Source organism: Theobroma umbraticum, unplaced genomic scaffold (genome assembly GCF_002168275.2).
Source record: "Theobroma umbraticum cultivar Fairchild unplaced genomic scaffold, ASM216827v3 scaffold_147.0, whole genome shotgun sequence".
Taxonomy (NCBI): Eukaryota; Viridiplantae; Streptophyta; class Magnoliopsida; order Malvales; family Malvaceae; genus Theobroma; species Theobroma umbraticum.
In genome coordinates, this window is record NW_018397259.1 from 9,043,993 (window position 1) to 9,065,128 (window position 21,136).

The window sequence follows — 21,136 nt, forward strand, 5'->3', positions numbered from 1 at the left end:
AGACTCGTTTGCCATGGGTAACGTGATCAATTGGGGAATTTTAAACCTTTAAACACTTTTCGGACATTCAAACAGGTTTGAGAATGGTAGGTGTGGGAAGAACAGCAGTTGGAAGTCTCGGAGATTGTTGGGTGCAAAGATTAGGAATGGGGGCACATGGATCCTTCTAGTCTAAGTAAATAACTGCCTATAAAAACCTACCCCTCCCAAAGCCCTGGTAACACAACCCACTCCAAAGGACATTTTCCATCTCTAACATTGTGTTGTAAGAGAGGTTGAAAGGGTCTGAGTATTTTTGTGTTCTAGGGAGCAAATGGGGCCAGGAGGACCAGGAGGACCGGGAGGGCCACCGGGATGGGGTGGTCCTCCTCCCGGACCGGGTTTTTTTGGAGGTTTTTGTGACATTATTGGTGCTTGGTAAGTTAGTTATGAGTTTGCATTTGAACTCAGAATGAAATATGTTCTTGGTAGTCTTGAGTAACTTGCATTTAAACTGTTGTTTTCTTGTTAAAGACATTAGAAAGTATGTGGCTACATAGTTGGGACATAAGCCATGCTCAAAGAGCAGTGTTGGAATCTTCTGTTCTTCCCAATAAAAACCAGAAGATAATATTGAAGACTAAGAATGATGGGGTTGTGTTTATTTTGCAGTGTGAACTTCCTTTGCTGCTGCTGGTTGCTTCAAGACTGTTTTGGTGGTCCAATGGGTCCACCAGGGCCTCCTGGACCACCTGGATTTGGACCTCCTCCACCATAAGCGGCCTGCTTCCTGCAATACAAAAAACATGGAGACTTTCTGTCTTTATGTTACACTTCACATCTACCTAACTATTTGTATCATGTAATAATTTATTTCATTTTTAGTAGAATTAATGTTGTTGAAATATGAATAAACCAAGAGTTCTTAAACCCTTGAAAGCTACTTTTATTTCTTCCCTGCAGTAAGAAGTTTATTTGAGATAGCTTAATAGTTATGACGGTTCAATTTTTTATTGTGCAAATGAAAAATTAACTATTAAATAATTATAACTTATGATATAGGAGATTACTTCTAATATATTTCTATCGCCATTGATATAAAAAACCCGCAAAACTTAAAAATCGATATTCTAATATATCCATATGTTAGTGGTCCTTTGTGACTTCCAAATTCCTCTCTGAATATTCTTGACATAGTGCATCACAAACAGAAATGAAAATCACATATATCCTTTTCTGGCAAATGGGGGAAACATATATATAAGCATCATACAGATAAACACACCCAATGCTTTCAACTTCTCTTTCTTCCCCATCTTGTTGATTAGCTAACTTATATGGGATTGAAACCTTTTGGAGCACATCTCTTTAAACTGAAAGGAATGGATGGAGGGGAAGATTAGGAGTGAAAAAAAAAAAAGGAAAAGAAAAGAAAAGATGCAGTTGGACCAGGAAGCCTAGTACCCTGGACCTAGTATTATCAGGTTAACAACTTGGCTTGCCAACAAATGAAAATGGCAGGGAATATATGCATGAAATGGACAGCTTGAGTCTTGCAGAAAGTGTGCAAGGGAATTAGTGAAAATAAAGTAAAGCATTATGTTGGTACCTTTCATGGAACTATTTTAGGAATGTGAACTTCGGTATGGATGGTTTTGGGGATGGGTAACTTTATGGAAGAGAAGACCCTCTTTGTCCTAGGTACAAATTTTTACAAAAGTGAACCACTATCATGAGCTATAACATGGGATTTTCATATCAGCCTACTTGATTATGTCTATGTGAATAAATCTTGGATGCTTGGAATGCACTTAACCTAAATATTTGATGAGCTTTGCTAACCTTGTGTGAGACACAGGTACATGTGATGTTGTGAACTTGGTGATTTTGCTGCTGCAACTATGAGTAGTGATGTATGTTGATGGATCACCCTTTTATGATTTGGTTCTTCAATTGTATGATTAATATCAGAGGAAGAGAGTGATCATGTAAAGAAATTCTAAAGAAAGCACTGTCACATTACTCCATGTGGGTGAAGGATCATGCATACATTATTAGAATACACAAACAATTACTACTATTTCAGTTATCTTCTGATGCATGAAAGAACTTTATGAACTTCAGGTTCACTGAACTTTAGTATGACTTCATTATTCCTTTTGCTTTTTGTTTCTTTCTCTTCTTCCCCTCCTTTCTTTTTCCCTGAACCTTGAACACTGTATAAAAGAAGAGATGTCTCGAGGATATGGAGATGGCGGCGCTATAATCTCAATCTCATGCGTACCTCAAAGTTTTTTTATGTTCACCCCTTGGAGTTGGAATCATATTCTTCTGTTATGATGTATCAGATGCAATGAAATTAATATGAGTGCTTTCTAAGCATTATAGTAGGAGACAGGATGGTGCCGTCCAAGTGAAATGGGATAGTCTTATCACAAGCTACACTCCATAGAAAAGCATATTTCAAAGTGAAAGAACAAGATATTGTAAAAACTTGAACATTTTTAACTGTGTACAAGAGAATGATGGTTAGACCATGATTGAGCCAGGCGATCAGTTGTGCCCGTCAGCCTAAGAGAATAACACAAAGGCCATACTCAAGCTAGATATATATCTGATAAAAACATAAGCAATCTCTAAACTAGGCAATATTCTTGTAAAGTGGCTAAACTTATGAGGACATGTATAACACTAATCATGGATGTTGAAAAGCATCCAACTAAAATAGCCAAAAGGGAAAAAGATGGGGGGGAGGGAACCCATTTTTTGTGGCTTTGGGAAGAGGGGAATAACCAAAATTCTTGACTTGAGAATATGACTCATTGGCTTTAGTTTGAGTTAAGATTCTTACATTCCCATTCCAATGAAATCTTTAAAAAAGCTTTTGCCTCGCTCCTCCCCTCCTCTAACTTTTTTCCACAAGGAATAGCATTCCGTGGTCATTTCTCACTTTCTATATCAGCCAATGCTGTCACGTGTGGTCAACAAATGATTGACCAGTAAGAATCCTACACGTGTCTTGCTTATGATTGAAACTAGTCCTTAATGTGATTCTCAGCTGCTGGTGGGTGTTTCTCTTTTCAGAGCTTCTTCTCAAGTCTTTGAAAAGTAAAATTATATATTAACACAGAATCTGGAAGAGGAAATGTAAGTACAAGGAAGAACAAATATCCATGGTTCCCCTCTCTTTAAAGTGAAGAATAACATCTTTGGAGAGATGAGAAGGTAGTAACAGTTTGTGTATACCAGTAGGAAAAAGTTAACTATTATTTTGTACTGCTCAAGCACAAAAACAGCTGGTTAGATATATGGACAAAAAGACTTTGAACAGTGAACTTCATTTTGACAACATCAGGGGAAAGTTGAGTACTTTTTTATGTACTAATGCTGGAATGATCATTATTGGGGTCCTTAAGGGACATGAAATGAAGTACTAGCACCTTGTTATCCTACAAATGGTTTAGGTACTTGCACTTTTGAACATCAAGTAAGTACTTGTCTGTCTAAACAAAAATACTTTGTCTGTCAACATAATAATATGATGAGTGGGAAATGCAGAACTTGAACAAGACAAAAGGGTATCTCATTTTAATCTTGGTGCCGCCTCGAAACATGGTTGAGATTTGATTGGTAATGTGTCACATCTTTAGTTAGTCTTAAAACTAGAAAGAATTATCAGATCTTATAAGCATCCTGTTTTTGATGCTCTCACATGTTTTTTTCATGGCAGGTTAGTTGTCATTAGTCATGGAATGAAAAAAAAAAGGGAAATGATTATATGGAAATGCACCCATCAAATTTATCTTACTCTTGTTTCTGTGATTTTTCTTAAATATGATCATTGTCCATCAGACTGAAGCCAATCTGATATTGTAAGTTGCAGGGTACCAAATAAAGCCTCTTCTGCTAATATATTCCTATCCACATGCCAGCAAACTATTTTGGGATTCTTCTTTTAATACTTTGTCTAAAGGTATTGATAGATTCTCCCAAACTGCATAAAATATTCTGACATATCAGAATCAAATGATTTTCCAAAAAGGCCAGTTGGAACTAATGTGTCGACATTGTACAAAGGAATTGGAATTTTACTTATAATTGCTTGGGAAATGGACTCCTATAATCTCTACATAGATTGCTTATGTTTGTTTGTTGTTAGAAATTTCTTAAGCACTCATTTTAATGGGGTATCTGCATATCAGATATATCCTCATTCGTCAACAAGTTTTATTTCCCCTATATCTTGTTGGTTAATATGATTTCACAGATTTGGTCTCGATAACTTAATATACGAATTTATTCTGCATTAGCTGTTGATCATGTAGATATTATTCTTTTTCTTTAATTTTAAATAGATATAGTATAATTCTTGGTTATCGCCAAAGACCAGATCCTTCACCGTAATGCTACTGAATAAGCATAATTAACTTGCAGTTGACACATTGCATAGCTTACCAAATGCAACTCAAGATAAACAAATCAAAGTTTTCTTTTATATATGTATATTAGTCCATGGCGATGGTTGACTAATATGCAGGTAGCATGCATCGAACTTGTGCCAGAGGCCAACGCAAACGATAAAGGCTTCATATCCTTGAGCATGTATGTTTAAGGATATAACTGCTTAAGCATGTATGTTTCTGCTTTTGTTTATGCAGAGAGGATGTCAGAGAAACACATAGCTGATGGTGAAATGAAACTTCTTGCATCATGCGTGATTACATAATGGATAATTCCATTTCTTCTACGTGCTGGTTCATGCAGGGAAAAGAAAGAGGGGGAATAATCTGCATGAGTTCATGGATTTGTACATTCATTCAGCTGACAACTCTGTATATATGTGGAGAGGGATGTTTAAGAAACCTTTTCTAATAGCTTAATAAAGATAAGAAAGGTAATCAAATAGAGAAAGAAGAGGCGTATAGATTCATTACAAGAGAATCAAGAAAGCACACAAAAGCACCAAGTCAAGGGGCAAGTTGTCGTCTCCAGGGCCAGGGATTGTCATGTATTTCAACAAATGCAAGTATGGAAACAAGTACAATCCTTTGGTTTTTTTCTCCTCTTCTTCTTTCCATAGGGTCCCAGGGTGCTTAGGATTCTCCGTTAAAGGGCCGGCTGTCTTATGCCAATTGAAGAATGCAAAAGATTTGGGTCCCCTCTTCCTCCTAAATTATACTGTAAAGGCCTGAATAAGTACCAAACTTACCGAAGGAGACAAAATGGAATGTATTCCTTATTCCATTCCTTGCCTTCAAACAATCTCCAAGGAAGAGCATCTTTCACCTCTCCATTTTGATTTTAGCTTTTTCTTGTATGTATCTAATTCCAAAGTTTCTAGGTGCCCCCAGTCAAAAGAATCTTCCTCTACATTCTCTTAAATATAACCAGTTAAAACTCTCTTTTGTGTCTCCATCTGCTCCCTTTAATATAGATAACATTGAACTAAACTTGTTTATATTCTCAGTTAGTTCCACTGTGAACATTGACAACCCAAAAAAACGACTTCAACAACAAGGTGAGGAACAAAGGTATAAGAGTTCTGAGAATCTTCCTTGAGGTTGAGAGCATGGAGGGTGAGCTAGCTTTGAAGGTCTTAAGACAACATAGATAGTGGATTCCCCTCATCCAAGTCAGAAAATTCCTCCCCCTCTTAAAATCCGGGAATAAGATTCCTGCCTTTGCCAGTAGGGACGAATACGAATGCTCCCAGCAAAAAAAATAGAAAAAGGATAAAAATTTGGTGGATCAATTCCAGTACCTAATGCAAGTCCTGAGGTGTTTTAGGAATTCAAATGGCTTGCACTGTCTTAGAATGGAAAGCAGACTTCGAAGGGTATATGGCCCACAGTTAACAAAGTAGGGGGAGGGACAATATTTCTTTTCGAGTCACTGTGAATATTGGATCGGGTCAGGTGTTCCATCAGCTCTGTCCCAGATTCTATGCTTCTCAAAACTCCACCCCATCAGCCTCCCTATAATGCTTTATAAAGCCATGCTTGGGTTTACCTTTGGCTTGTGAGAAGTGGCCACAGGAGAGAGGTGATAGTATGAGCAGCCTGGTGTAAAATTTCGTCAAGCTAAAGATCAGGTTGAGGAATTTTATCAGAGAATATATCATAATCAAGTTCCAAGATTAAGGGGTTAGCAGATTGAGATCAAAGAGAGGAAGGAACAAGCGCATCAGGTAAAAACAAAGCTGATCCTGAGCATGATAATCTAGTTGTAGGTGCTTCAACAACAGGCTATAAACTTACATTTCAGTTCCTTTTGGAGACAGAAAATGTATCATCATCATCACCAACATCAAGGCAAGAACATCCACCCGTCTTCAAGAATGCCTATTCCTCCTGAGAGGCATTTGTTCCTGCAAGGTGGAAATGGCCCTGGAGATTCTGGTCTTGTCCTCTCAACAGATGCCAAGCCAAGACTGAAGTGGACGCCTGACCTTCATGAACGCTTCATAGAAGCTGTCAATCAGCTTGGAGGAGCAGACAGTGAGTACACAAAAGTTGAAGATCAAGTACCTTAATCCATGCATAAACTGGCTTACTAGGCTAATACAAATATTTGTACTTTCTCTGTGCAGAGGCTACTCCAAAAACAGTCATGAAACTAATGGGGATTCCAGGCCTTACTTTATACCATCTCAAGAGCCACCTTCAGGTAAATTATCAACATCATCTGGAGAATTGTCTTCATATTCGTAAGACGCTGTCTTGTGTGTTGAATTTAGCAGAGTACCAACTGCAATGAGAAAATATCAAGGATGGCACTCCTGTCTGCCTTTCCATGAAGAAAGCTAGACGGATAGATGGTTTACTGTTAAACCTTGTTTACCATGCTAGCTAGTGTAATATCCCTTAATGATTGCATCAAGTATGTTGGATTAAAACCAATCTTTACCAATGTTTAAGAGGGGGTTAAAGGATGTGGAGGGTCATTCCTTTGTAGTCTTTCCCAGTCATTAGATCGAATAGAAAAACAATCCTGTTAGTTTTTGTGTTGCAAGTGCCAATTAAGTCTCTCATTTTTGGCTGCAGAAATACAGGCTCAGTAAAAATCTCCATGGACAAGCTAATAATGGCAGTAACAAAATAGGTAAGAGGACAGTGTTCCCTTGTTGCTCCTTCAAATCGTATTTTCCCCATTGAGAGCAATCCTGAAGATTAAAGTTTAACTCAATGGATATAGGTGCGGTTGCAATGGCAGGAGACCGAATGTCTGAAGCAAATGGGACTCACGTGAACAACTTAAGTATTGGACCTCAGGCAAACAAGTAAGAAGATTAAATGGCCTTTCATAGATTTGCATTCAGTCATCTATTTGGTCGCATACTAACTTTGATTTTCATAAATCCAGAGGCTTACAAATAGGCGAAGCACTGCAAATGCAAATTGAAGTGCAGAGAAGGCTGCATGAGCAGCTTGAGGTACATATACAACATTAGAACTTTGAAAATGAATGCAGTGTTGATTATTTTTCTTTTGGCCAGTGGCTTGAAGTTGATAAAGGTAGTTAGCTGCATTCTGATAAGTTCTCAACTGAACCAGGTACAGCGACATTTGCAGCTTCGTATCGAGGCTCAAGGGAAATACTTACAGGCAGTGCTGGAGAAAGCCCAAGAAACTCTCGGAAGACAAAATTTGGGTTCCGTGGGGCTTGAAGCAGCCAAAGTTCAGCTTTCTGAACTGGTGTCTAAAGTGTCCAACCAATGCCTGAACTCTGGGTTTCCAGATTTGAAAGACTTGCAGGGTTTGTGCCCCCAGCAAACACAAGCAACACCACCCACTGATTGTTCAATGGATAGTTGCTTGACCTCCTGCGAAGGGTCTCAGAAGGAGCAAGAAATACACAACAATGGGATGTGTTTAAGACCTTATAATACTAGCAGTGCACTCTTGGAGCAAAGAGAGATAGCAGAAGACCCATTGCTGCCTCAAACTGAGCTGAAGTCATTTGAAGACATAAAAGAGAACAAGATGTTTCTCTCCTCATTAGGCAAGGATGCAGAAAGAAGAATGTTTTTTGCTGATAGAAGCTCCAGCGATTTATCCATGAGTGTAGGATTACAAGAAGCGAAAGGGAATGGCGGCAACTGCAGCAGTTTCTCCGAGGCAAAATTCAAAGGAAGGAATGAAGATGACAGTTTCCTAGACCGAGGAAACAAAAGGGCAGATGAAGTTAACAGACTACAGTACTTTGCAACAAAGCTGGACTTGAATGTCCATGAAGAAAACGATGCAGCTTCAAGCTGCAAACAGTTTGACCTGAATGGTCTCAGCTGGAGCTGAAAAGGGGTCGTCCATGACTAGAGAAAAGTGAAAGAGACAGAGTTCAGTACATTGGCAATCCAATTTTAACCATCGGAAGAGGAGACTCGGTGCAAGAAACATGCTGCTCTCTCTCTCCACCTTCCCCCAGACCAAAAATCAATTCAAATCTTAACTGAATAAGTTGCAGCAACAAAGCTAGATTGCTTTTTGGCAACTACATATAACATTAGATATCTACATCTGAATGTAGTTTATTTCTTTTTTACTGCATGCCATGTAGCAGACAATACCTGATGGAGTTCCAGGAAAAATGGCTTGATCTGATTAATGATTACAGCATTACTCTTTTGTATCAGGATAATTAACTCCAATTTAACATACTAATCCATGTTGTTCCTACTTGTTCTTGGTTCCATTTGATGCTTGTGAAATCCATGATAAACTCAAGAACAAACCCTTTTTAGCCCTGGAAAAAGCTGTGATTTTGTTGTTGGTCGTGGTTGAATGCATGGAAAATTTCAGAAGTAAATGAATTGTCTTAACCATATATATGTTCTTCATAATCATAGTACTTTTGTCTGTTTTTTTGCATGTTCATGAAAACATTTTTCCATGTACTGAACTGTGTTCACGTAATTACATGAAGCAATGCCATGCAAAATCCACAGTGAAATAATTGTTCACATATGGAAATAAAGTTACAATTATCCAATCAAACAAAACAATTATTCACATGCGTAAACCTAACATGTAATAAGAATATTTTTCGTTTTTATTTTTCGAATTCTATTATTAAAAATTATCTTAAAATTTACTTAATTAATAGTATTAAAACGTGAAATTAAAGTCAAATTAGATGTTAATTATGTGGTAAAGAAAAGGAATATAAAGAGAAGCAATGGATTGAAAAAAAAAAAAGAAAAACTCATTTAATTTATTTCTTTTTTACTGGTAAAACGAAATAAAATTAAATAAAAATGAAAAGAAATCCGTTGGACTTAAGGTATGACCCTGTCTAGCCCACGTTCTCTTTCGTTCTAGTTCATCCCAATTTTTACAAATTAGCATATTAGTAATTTTCCTTGGTTTAAATAGCAAAAATGCCTTTGGATTATGATAATTAGATGTAAATTCGTGCGTTGCACATGATTAATTCAGCTTATATCCTTTCGGATGCGGCTCACCCACTAAATACATTACAACTCTCTCTCTTTAGGGTTTACGTGACAAAATTTGAAAACTTTATTAAAAGTTTTGTTTAAAACACTCCTTCTTGAAACTTCCATGTAATCAAGTGTGAAAGTACTGTTGAAGTTTCTTTTATATATAGTAGAAATTTTTTGAATTAAATTCTTAAACTTTTATCATACTAAAATGTATTTTTTATTTTTTATTTATATTCAAATAAATCCTCAATTTTAAAAAAAATTAATTATCGTTAAGTTTAATATCAATTGATATTTTTTATTTATGTGACGTATAATATAAGTAATTGACGTGATCGATTGCTCATATTACATTAATTTGCCAAGTCATGCATCACATGGATATATCTGATTGTAGTTAATTTTTTTGTTAAGAATAGAGTTTGTTTGAGTATAAATCAAATTAAAAATTGGTTCTTGTACAATAAAATCTAAGGGACTTAATTGAAAAACAATCATAGTGCAGTGGCTTTTTCGCTATTTAAGTGTTTTCTTTTGTTTTCATTTTTAATCCCTCAACACGGTGCCGTAACATACTCCACTCCCAAGTGGCGATATATCGTCGGCTTCTGTATCCATTAATTTGACATCAGAAAAAAGCCCTAAAGAGCGAAACGATCTTAAAACTCACTGAGTCAAGCGAAATTTTCACTCGACACTTCGAAAACTATAAAAATTGGAGAAGTCAATCTCTGCTAGGGTTTTTCATTTCTCTCATTGGATGATAACTTCTCTCTTATTGGCCTCCGAAACATTCCGATTCAACAATGGGAGCAAGTCGCAAGCTTCAAGGAGAGATCGATCGTGTTCTCAAGAAGGTCCAAGAAGGCGTCGATGTCTTCGATAGCATCTGGAACAAGGTTGCCTTTAAATTTACATCAATTCAAATTTTTTATTTTTTGTTTGGTTCCCTAGAAACTGCAGGAAAGTTGACACTAGAATGATAGTCGAATTTTAGTTCCGGTGAAATTGAAGTGAATATTGCTGCAACAAGAATTTCGCTCCTTTTTGAAGTGTTTTTGGAGCTATTTAAAATTTGTTTTATTAATGATTAGCTTGATTTCAATGTAATCTTAGTAGAAAAGGAAGAAAGAGAAGGTGTTAAAGACTTTAAAGATGTTTTTTTGTTCTAATAATTAGTTTATCTGTAGTGCAAATTGAATTGTGAGTTGTTGATTATTGGTTTTTTGGATTATGTTGTTGCTTTAGGTTTACGATACTGATAACGCCAATCAGAAGGAAAAGTTTGAGGCAGACTTGAAGAAGGAAATCAAGAAGCTGCAAAGGTATCGGGACCAGATCAAGACATGGATTCAATCAAGCGAAATCAAGGACAAAAAAGTTAGTTGCTTGTTTCATCCTCCTTTTAAATGGTTGTTGCATTATTTGTTTTGTTCGAATGCCTCATTGAGTAATTCTTGTAATTATATTTGCATTTCTTACTGTTATCTCTTAGTCTTTACGTGGTATCTTTGAATGACCTTTGCCTTTAGTGATGCTGGTGTAGTTGTATTTAATTATTTGAAGCTGATTGTGATTTTTTTTTTCCCTTTTGATATATGTCAACATAGGTTAGTGCCTCTTATGAGCAGGCCCTGGTGGATGCTCGCAAACAAATTGAGCGAGAAATGGAAAGATTTAAGATCTGTGAGAAGGAGACTAAGACGAAAGCATTCTCTAAAGAAGGCTTGGGCCAACAACCCAAAACTGTAAGTGTCATGCATGATTTTTCATTGTTTCTATTACCAATTAATGAACAGCAACAGCAATCATCAACAAACTTCGCCTTTTCCCAATACGTGGAGTCAGCTGTTTGGGTTCAAGTGGACTAAAGACCTCTAAGTGATCTAATTGAATACTTGGCCTTGTGTTTTGTTTGGTTGTATTCAACAATCATAGTCAAACATCAGTTGTGGACTTATCTATGAGTAGTATAGATAGACATGACTGATCTGTTTTTCTTACAAACTCTTCCTTTCCTCATCTTTCCCTGAGTATTTCATCTGTCTACACATCTCGAAACTTCTACCTCAACTGTATGAAATCGATAATGATTGGAAGCATGACTTTATTTGAAAAATGTGTGATGTGTCAATTTCACTGTAGGATCCGAAGGAGAAGGCTAAATCAGAAACAAGGGATTGGTTGAACAATGTGGTATGAAATCTAGCCTTTCTGCCCTTTTTTCTTGCTTTTGTGTCTAAAATGGCTGCAACCCTCTATCGTGCAAGTTTTAGTTTTTGCTAATATGTTTTCCATTCTATCCGTTTTTCCTGTGTATGATGGTGTTTTGGAGTAATTGTTACATTTTTTTCTTAAGCTTAGTTATATCTTGAAACTGCTATGTAACGATAGACCCTTTCTGAATGTAGGTTGGGGAGTTAGAATCCCAGATTGATAATTTTGAAGCTGAGTTGGAGGGGCTGTCTGTGAAGAAAGGAAAGACAAGACCACCTAGACTGGTAGAACTGAAAGAGAAAATACATCTTCTGAGGCTACATACTTTTCTCTCTGGTTTTGATATTACTTTCTTTTTCTTGTTTTCCTCCCCTCAGACACACTTGGAGACATCAATTACACGGCACAAAGCTCATATAATGAAGTTAGAATTGATTTTGAGATTATTGGACAATGATGAATTGAGTCCTGAGCAAGTCAATGATGTGAAAGACTTCTTGGACGATTATGTGGAACGGAATCAGGTTTTGTTTTATGAAAATTTTATTTTGTTGTGTTATGATCCCAAGCAGCAGTTTTTGGGGTGTTAAAAGGATCTGCCATTTTCTTCTCAATCATTTATTCGTACAAAATAGCATCATCTATGTGCTCTCTTTTGGTCATTTTTGTGGGTTTTCCTCTGTTAATTTTTTTTTGTAATTACTTTTGTAGGAGGACTTCGAAGAATTTAGTGATGTTGAAGACCTCTACCACTCATTACCTCTAGACAAGGTGGAGTCTCTTGAAGATTTAGTTACAATTGGCCCTCTTTCCAAGGTAAACTTTTGCCAAGTTGGTCTGCTTGAAGATTCTTGTACCATGATTTAGAGATTGTAATTCGAATCAGTTTTCCCTTGTGGAATTGCAACTTGCTGAGACATGCTATTTACTGGCATATTGTTTTTAAAAATTTTACTTGAACAAGCCTCTTATCTTGAATATGGTGTTCAATGATTCAATGTCTGAGCTGGGTTCTTAGATTTTAAGTGAACAGTGCATGAAATGGCTTCTTTCATGGAAAATAACTTGGAAAAGGAAATCTTAATTTTTAGCAGGGGGCACCAATTCTTACCTTGAAGACGTCTTTGGCCACATCAGCATCTCAAGTGCCTGTGAGTGCTCTCTCTCTCTCTTTTGGATATCTGTTGATGCACTTACATTTATAAACATGTGCCAAGTTTTCCTGTATAAGCTGCTTCATTATTAGTTGATGGCATAATGCTCACTTGATGTCTTAAAATGGGTTATGTTTTGATCTAATCAGCAGGGTAGTTCCTGCCAGGAGCATGTTGAAGATACAGCTTCTCAGGATGGTAATTCTGATATTGCGAGGACTCCACCTTCAAAAAGTAGTGCAACCAATTCTTCTGCTGCAGCAACGCCAACAGGGAGCCATGCTACCCCTGCTCCAGTGAATCTTCCACCTCATAGTTTGTCTGGTGCTTCAACTGCTTCAGTTGTTCTTCCAGGTTCAAGTTCTGCTCGTGGTGTCTTGGAAAGCGCTGGTGCTACCAATCCTTCATCTCCTGTAAGTTTGCCAAATGCTACAAAAGAAGAAGATATCCCAAGCTTCCCGGGCCGTAGGCCATCTCCATCTCTTGCTGATAGTGGAGTACGAGGCATTGGTAGAGGAGGCCTCTCCAGTCAGCCTTCATCTAGTATCCCCCTTGTTTCTGGAAGTGCAACGTCTAGCAATGGAGCGCTTGGTGTTGTCCCTTCAGTCTCTGACATGGCAAAACGAAATATTTTGGGGGCTGATGAGAGACTTGGGAATAGTAGCATGGGGCAATCTTTGGTATCCCCTCTTAGTAATAGAATGATCTTGCCTCAGGCAACCAAGGCTAATGATGGAAGTGCATCTGTTGATTCTAGTAACCCTAGTGAGTCTGCTGGACTACCTGGCAGAGCTTTTTCCCCTTCAATGGTTTCTGGTATGCAGTGGAGGGCTGGAAGTTCCTTTCAGAATCAAAATGAGCTGGTATGCTAGGTTGCCATGTATCTGTGTTCATGCTCTACATGGGTCATGATTGATATAGTAGCTAATTTGTTTGTATTTTCAGGGGCAGTTTCGTGGAAGAACTGAGATAGCACCTGATATAAGGGAGAAATTTTTGCAACGGCTCCAGCAAGTGCAGCAACAAGGCCATAGCAACCTGCTTAGCATTCCTCCTCTTGCTGGAGGAAATCATAAGCAGTTTTCTGCACAACAGCAAAACCCACTCATGCAGCAGGTGCTCTTTCGTAGATTACTTACTTCTCTCCTTTTCCTTGATCCAAGCTGTTAAAACTTCTTACAAACAAGGTTTAAAACAAATCTAGTTTTTGTTGTCAGCTCATGTTACATATATATGATGAATGTATGTTCTGCAAATTGGTGGGAAGTCAGATTAGCTTTCTGTCAAGAGAGAAAATAAAAAATAATCTTTTATGCTCTTACGTTGTCAGTTCAATTCTCAAAGCTCAGCTCTCTCTATCCAACCTGGTATGGGACTTGGTGGCCAAGCACCCAGTCTTAATAGTGTTACATCTGCCAGCTTACAACAGTCACCAAATTCCATACACCAGCAGTCTAGTCAGCAGGCATTGGCAACAAGTGTTCCAAAGGATGCTGGTAACATTCATTTGCTTAGTTTTCCTTTTGAGTCTTTTACATATATATATATATTTGAAGGGTGAGGGTCTTTGAGGAGTTTGTGAAAGATATCATATCATCCAATTTTTTTGAGTACATGCTATGGAGGCGGCTCATCAAACAGTAAATCATTCTATATAATGTAAAGGGTTCAACAATGATGAACTCCCTTTTGCCACCCCTTGTTTCTCTCTCTCTTTCTTTTCTTTTTTTTTTCTTTCATATGCTATGGCACCATTTGGTTTTTTCTATAGCAATTGGTGGAATATTTTTCGAACACATTATAATATCAGAAGCTATCTTTAGAAAACCTGTTATTGAAGTGGTTTTGCGTAGTGTGTGTGGCTGTTCTATGAGTAGTCCTGAGAAAGAAATGGAACGTTGCTTTTAATTTAACATCCTGAGATTTCTTGCTTTTTTTTCTATGTTTTTGATGGGAGACTTAATTTGGTCTTGCATAATCCTGAGAAAGAAGTGGTTAATACGTATGCAGATGTTGGTCATGCAAAAGTTGAGGAGCAACAACCACAGAATTTACCTGATGATTCAAGTTCCGAAGCTGTTCCAACTTCTGGGCTTGCTAAGAATCTCATGAATGAGGATGAAATGAAAGCTCCATATGCAATTGATTCGCCTGTATGTTGAATACTTCTTAATCTTGTCTACTCTATTATTGTTATCATAGCTGGTGTGGTACTGTTTCTGTTCATATTCCATCTTCTGTTAGAATCATCATCACTTTGGTCACTTTGAATTGGTAATCTGTAGGTCATCCAGTTAGTCTAAGTCCTTGATTTGTGAAACTACATGTGTGTGGCTTGACTAGATAGAGTAAAATGATGTGTGGGCCTGAATAATATAAAATTAACATTTTCATCTCATTTTTGGTTTTGAAAAGATGTTTTTGTTTTCTACATAGAGTATGGTCTTAAAGGTGAATGTTTGTTGTGAAAATGTGAGGGATCAAGATGACTTAAGTGGCTTGTAAATGGTTCTTTGCTACAGGCAGCCGTATCGGGCTCTTTGACAGAACCGGCTCAAGTTATTAGGGACACTGATCTTTCTCCTGGACAACCCTTACAACCCAGCCAGTCTTCTAGCAGTCTTGGTGTTATTGGCCGGAGAAGTGTTTCTGACCTTGGTGCCATTGGTGACAACCTCAGTGGGTCAACAAATTCTGGAGGAATGCATGATCAAATATACAATTTGCAGATGCTTGAGGCTGCATATTTTAAAATTCCCCAACCTAAAGACTCAGAACGTCCAAGGAGCTACACTCCAGTATGGGGTTTTCCAAGAGTCTTCTCTTTCTCTTTTTCCTTCTTTCAAAAGAAAGTCTTTAGACAACAATTTTATAGCTGTCAAGTAATTAATTGTGATTGCTTGTATAATACAGAAGCACCCTGCAGCCACGCCTGCTAGCTACCCTCAAGTTCAGGCACCTATTGTGAATAATCCTGCCTTCTGGGAACGCTTAAGCATCGATGGATATGGCACTGGTACTGATACACTGTTCTTTGCCTTTTACTATCAACAGGTAAATAGGTTACTACTCTCTCACTTCCTCTTTCTTGCAATACAATCACTTGGAGCTCTCCAACATATCAAATTTTGTGCAGAACACTTACCAACAATATCTGGCTGCAAAGGAGCTGAAGAAGCAATCTTGGAGATACCATAGGAAATACAACACATGGTTTCAGCGGCACGAGGAGCCAAAAATTGCCACAGATGAATTCGAACAGGGAACCTATGTATACTTCGATTTTCACATAGCAAACGATGACCACCAACATGGATGGTAAGTCGACCTGGATTTCTCCTGTCTTTGCAAATTATTTAACCATATGCCTTGCACGTATAATTTTATGATATGTACACTTGTTATTCTTTGTTCTTTTTCAGGTGTCAGAGAATCAAGACTGAGTTCACCTTTGAGTATAATTACCTTGAAGATGAACTTATGGTCTAAGAGATGTGGAGAAGGCAATAATATAACTATAATTTGCTGAATTTTGCATATGTGAATGGAATCATTTGAACCTTCTGGAAAAGCCTCGTATAGTTTGGGGGGCATATGTGAAATTCAAAGATGAAGAAGAGATACCAATCATACCTATAACCTTCCTTTCATTTTATTTCTCTTGCAAATGCTTGGATCCTGAGATTGCTGTTGCATTTTGTTTCTGACTATAAACCTGCTTGTTCTTTGCAGCAGGTCAAGAAAATTAATTTAGAGTAAATATTTAGTTATAGTTTGCTATTGATTGTTATTTCCAGAGTTAATCACATAGTAAGCTAAAAATTGAAAGAAAAAAATTAATTTAAAAAAAATTAAAGAAAATGGCAGAACCGTCGAGAAATAAAATAAAAATAGAAAAACGACCATTTTTTTTATTTTGTACTTGTTTTTTCATTGAATTTTGTCATCATTACGTCAAATCTTAGGTATTCTAAAATCAAATAAATATATTTTGTTATTCTACTTATTAAACCTTTGTTTACAAATTAAATTATATTACAATCATCTTTATTATTAAGAATATCATTAATTCATATAAAAAATATCATTTATTTAAAACAATAAAAAGATTTAACTTAAACAAGATACTAAAAATAATAGAAGTGAATGTAATTAATAAATATTTCATTAATTCTATATATTTGGCAAAATAGAGCCCAAAGATGATGATTGTTTGCTAGATAAGGGTATTGTCTTTTCCACAGGCAGGCAGCTGTACCGGAGCCTTTTCGATGGAAACCTGCTCAAGTGATTAGGGATGCTATAGCTTTTACAGTCCAACCAGCACTGTCTTCGAGTGGTATTGGTCTTATAGGGCGGAGAAGTGTTGCCGACCTTGCCGGCTGCCGCCATTGGTGAATCATCCTGGAGCCACGCGCCTGGTAGCTACCCTCAAGTGGTGGATATGGCACTGGCACTGATATAGGATCGATCACACCTTTGAACTTGGCAAGTCATGTACGCGAAACATTGTAATCGGAAAGAGTTTGGTGCTTTCTATTATGGAAAATTACGAAACTTCCACTAACAATGTTTCACATACATGCTCTGCCAAGGTCAAAAGTGTTCTCCATCCCTCAAGAATGTCTTTTTCTTCAAAACAGGTAACTGCTAAAGGGTACAATAAACATTCTAGTGCAAGTACACAAACAAAACTTGGCCTTGGAACTCATCCGAATTCCATAAGCAAAGATTTCCTTTCGGTTTATGTTTTTTATATTTGTTCGTTTATCTAATGATGATTGTCCAATGAACATAACAAAAATGTTGGGAAGATAAGGTATGAATGGGTGTGATAAAGCTGGGTGGGTGAGTCCCAGCAGATAAGGGTTGCTTTCAAATGAAGATTTCCACCTGAAAATCTAGAGTTTGTGGTACTTGACGTTGCTTCCAACCCCATCATCTTTTCCTTTTGGGAAGGGCCACTGGGGGGGTAATTCAATAGGGGAAAAAAGGGTAAGTAAATTTAATTGGGATAAAGGCGACAAAAGGGAGGGAAGGTACTTGTAAAGGAAGCAAGAATTTCGATATGATAAGAGAGATAATTTGAGAAAGGGCCGTTTCAGATGTCAGGAGCATTTGTTGGCTCTCGGGGAGAGCATGCCGTGCTTTAAAGGCTACAGGGCCATATCCCCATTGAATCAAAATTCATTGCAGACAAATTAAGCCATTTCTTTTTTAAAAAAGTTACAAGAAATGTTTTAAATTTAAATTTTTCTAAGTCCTGATTATGTCAATTTATAAAATATTATCTGTTTTAAATTATTAAATTTCACGTCAATTGTCGTACTCATAATTGTTTTGATCATAATATCTTTTTTTCAACTCGAATTTAATTATCTTTGATTTTTTTTATCCATTATTCATTCACATGTTAAGATTTAATTATGTATTACGAATTCCAAACAGAATCAAAAAGGTGACAGAGAGAAGTTGGACTCGATCGTCCATCCCTATTGTCAAGGTGCACATTTTGTTCAGTACAATTCAAAGTTAAGAAGCTTGAAGCATTTACAGTTCCTGGTCATGGAGTAGGTAGGGAGAAAGAAAGGGTCAAGAAGGAGGAGGAGAGGGGGTGGACCATCAAAGCCAAGAGGCTTGGACTTTATGAACAAAACAAATGTATTGTACCTGGAAATTACTTGGTATAGGATGGTCACCAAGCTTGTAATTTTAAATAAATTAAAGCATAGAAATCTTTGAATCCCTAATTATCATTATCAAAAGCATAGTCATTCGGGATTTTTCCGAAAAAATTTTCTTGCAAAATTTCAATGAATTATTTCTGTAAATTAACCAAAAACAAGTTAATTTTGTTATTTTTCGATGAATTATTGATGTAATTTATTAATGAAAAATTCGTTAAATTTTTTAAATTAATTAGAAGTTAACGAGTTTCTAGTATATATACGAGTCACAGTCATAAAACAAATTAATGCAAGTGGATTTGAAGTAAAATTATAAAAACAATATATACAATTTCTGATATTTACGTGTCAAACATAGATATTCCCCCACATTTTCTTTGTTTTTTGTATTGTACATATTATCGTGATTTCATCTGTTCATCAGTTCGATTTCAGATTTATTTAATTATACCTTTTTGTCTTTTTCGTTATATGCTCAATATTCTTACCTTTTATATTATAAAAAATATTTTTAAATGTTTCACGTCCAATTCTTCATAGAATCAAAATTCTTATAAGCATGGGTATCTTACACCCATTTAGATTAATTTTTTTAAAAAAATAATAATCTCGCGACAAAAAAATACATTAAAATCAAAATTTTAATTTTATTAAGAAGTAAACTCGTGACATTAATTTTTTATATACATATATGATTTTTATAAAATATGAAACAATTTATTCTAACGTGGACGAACGAGTAACTTATTTTATTGGTCGAATTTTATATAATGATAAGATTTTCACAAACTTATCTATGATCCACCTACGCTTTCTCTTTTCTCTTTTCCTAAAAGAGACCTTCCAAAAATAACGCGGCTTCTTCCTAATCTACACTAATCAACCAATTACATGATTGTTATTGTAGGGCATGCTTCATCATGGAATGTCATCTAGCCATGCTGAATTGTATTATATATTAAATTTGTATGATTAATTTGTTTTCTAATGTTATTAGGGTTTATATTAAAATAACATAAGTTAACCATCACACGTTTTCATTTGTTTTTAGTTATATAAACTTTGATTTATTCAAAGAATGGTAAGCTTACTTTTTCATTATTATATATGAAAATTTGATTAAATATTTTAAGAATTCAAAGCCTTGGACTATTGTCGTAGCCCTAACTTAATTAATCAAATTAATTAATCTGGTGGGTTGGTGTTTGAATTAGAAGTATTATTAAAGTGAAAGCAATTTCTTATCCAAAACTATTGAAACCATAATAGGCTAATCAACACATAATTAATTAATTAATTGGGAAGTTGAAATTGAAACTAATGGAAGAGTGTGGACCTTGTCAAGAGAATAGTGAAAGAAAACTTGAACATGGAAAATGATGTGGAACCACATAATCAACCACCTTGGCATACTTATCACAACAGAACTTTCTCATCTTTTATATTTTATTTCTTTAATTCCTTATAATTTTTTTCTCCTTTTTTTGCATTTTCAAAATGTGATATTAATATAAATTTATGATAATTTTAATTCTTATTTAAACAAAACCCACATTTATATTCTAGAAAAATGTATGAAAATAATGATGAAAAGCTTAATAAGGTAGCTAGTAGGCCATGGGGTGAACCCACAATGAAGAGGAAGGAAATTGTTTGTAAGATGTAAAGATGGGCAGATGACAATGGCCGGTGTATATGATAAATCCATGTCTATGATGAACCTTATCTTCATAATTTTGGGTGGTTTGGACATTAAAGAAGAGGCAGCCACATGCCTTTGTTTCCTTCCCCACACCACCTCTAATTTTTTTTTTCTCAAGAAAATGACATGGATTTTTTATGCTTTTAGGCACTTGTCCCATATTTGGGTGAGCTAGAATGCCAATACCTAAATTAGATTTTGGATTGGGTGTCATTATCCAAAACTTGAATAAATGCAACTGGCTTAAGAGTGGGGCAATTAACTACCAACATATGCATTATGTCACAGTCCACATCAACTTGTAAAGTACTATTCGTTTTGATTCATTGTAATTTTTTTTTCAATTTTATCTCATAAAATAATATTTCATTGGTTAAATATAATATGAACACTTAAATACCCAATCTCACTATAATATATAACTAATGTGAGATTCACGACTTTTTTCTAAAATTGTGACATATTATACTCTTTAAATCATATATCCTCATTAAGTATTTCCTTTTGATGGGTTAAAATATTTCAATAGAAATAAAACTACGTCCCCGGAAAGAATTATAATGATGAAAAAATAATCCCAATTGTCGAGATCATTTGTGTATTAATACTTAAGAATTCCAATTCCAATATTGACCATCTCTTTTTTTTTTTTCATTTTTATTGAGAAATATCTAACTTTTTGAAAGTCTTGATGGGTATATTTTATTTTAATGAAAACAATTACACATTTAAAGCTACATGTATGAGACTAGTATGGATATTAATTTTTTTTTTCTTTTTTTTGGGAATTTTATATATCAATGTGACAATGTTGAGAATCATTTATAAATCATAAGCCCATCAGTTTCATATTTTGGGTATGAATAACTGTATGACAGCAATGTCTCAATGCAAACACATGGGGATCCATTATGTACCTTTAGTTTGCATTAATTGATACCTTTTCCAAATCACA

The 21,136-nt window shown here is 35.9% G+C and overlaps 2 protein-coding genes and 1 long non-coding RNA gene across 8 annotated transcripts; all 3 read left to right on the forward strand.

Annotated features, from left to right (window-relative positions):
• The first annotated feature begins 157 nt into the window (after nt 1–157).
• Nucleotides 158–962, forward strand: LOC110416045 (uncharacterized). Its single transcript, XR_002445139.2, has 2 exons — nt 158–417; nt 652–962. It is a non-coding gene; the product is annotated as an uncharacterized LOC110416045 (long non-coding RNA).
• Nucleotides 963–5,905: 4,943 nt separating this feature from the next.
• On the forward strand, nt 5,906–8,656 carry LOC110416044 (myb-related protein 2-like). 3 transcript variants are annotated; one of them, XM_021427874.2, is made up of 7 exons: nt 5,906–6,166; nt 6,244–6,476; nt 6,569–6,645; nt 7,023–7,080; nt 7,174–7,258; nt 7,342–7,411; nt 7,533–8,656. In XM_021427874.2, the coding sequence occupies exons 2-7, from the start codon at nt 6,263–6,265 to the stop codon at nt 8,271–8,273; spliced, it is 1,245 nt and encodes a 414-aa protein (XP_021283549.1). In that variant the 5' UTR covers nt 5,906–6,166; nt 6,244–6,262; the 3' UTR covers nt 8,274–8,656. The 3 variants fall into 3 exon arrangements, with proteins under 3 accessions (XP_021283549.1, XP_021283550.1, XP_021283548.1); XM_021427875.2 differs by having other exon boundaries at nt 6,256–6,476; XM_021427873.2 differs by having other exon boundaries at nt 5,907–6,166; nt 6,260–6,476.
• Nucleotides 8,657–10,023: 1,367 nt separating this feature from the next.
• LOC110416040 (transcription regulator NOT2/NOT3/NOT5 family protein) lies at nt 10,024–16,570 on the forward strand. Of its 4 annotated transcripts, none has more exons than XM_021427865.2 (16): nt 10,024–10,320; nt 10,670–10,801; nt 11,032–11,169; nt 11,567–11,617; nt 11,833–11,922; nt 12,016–12,162; nt 12,350–12,454; nt 12,730–12,789; nt 12,945–13,655; nt 13,738–13,908; nt 14,123–14,288; nt 14,803–14,945; nt 15,315–15,590; nt 15,706–15,846; nt 15,929–16,110; nt 16,215–16,570. In XM_021427865.2, the coding sequence occupies exons 1-16, from the start codon at nt 10,228–10,230 to the stop codon at nt 16,279–16,281; spliced, it is 2,673 nt and encodes an 890-aa protein (XP_021283540.1). In that variant the 5' UTR covers nt 10,024–10,227; the 3' UTR covers nt 16,282–16,570. The 4 variants fall into 4 exon arrangements, with proteins under 4 accessions (XP_021283540.1, XP_021283538.1, XP_021283539.1 ...); XM_021427863.2 differs by having other exon boundaries at nt 10,025–10,320; nt 12,942–13,655; XM_021427864.2 differs by having other exon boundaries at nt 10,025–10,320; nt 12,733–12,789; nt 12,942–13,655.
• Nucleotides 16,571–21,136: the final 4,566 nt, after the last annotated feature.

What these genes read in the sequence shown, in the direction of transcription:
- LOC110416044 (XM_021427874.2), top strand. Translation starts at nt 6,263, where the DNA reads ATGTATCATCATCATCACCAACATCAAGGCAAGAACATCCACCCGTCT. An exon ending in TCAGCTTGGAGGAGCAGACA is followed by an intron (nt 6,477 to 6,568) that starts GTGAGTACACAA and finishes TTCTCTGTGCAG; the next exon opens with AGGCTACTCCAAAAACAGTC. An exon ending in TAATGGCAGTAACAAAATAG is followed by an intron (nt 7,081 to 7,173) that starts GTAAGAGGACAG and finishes CAATGGATATAG; the next exon opens with GTGCGGTTGCAATGGCAGGA.
- LOC110416040 (XM_021427863.2), top strand. Translation starts at nt 10,228, where the DNA reads ATGGGAGCAAGTCGCAAGCTTCAAGGAGAGATCGATCGTGTTCTCAAG. An exon ending in TGGGCCAACAACCCAAAACT is followed by an intron (nt 11,170 to 11,566) that starts GTAAGTGTCATG and finishes ATTTCACTGTAG; the next exon opens with GATCCGAAGGAGAAGGCTAA. An exon ending in AGACAAGACCACCTAGACTG is followed by an intron (nt 11,923 to 12,015) that starts GTAGAACTGAAA and finishes TCCTCCCCTCAG; the next exon opens with ACACACTTGGAGACATCAAT.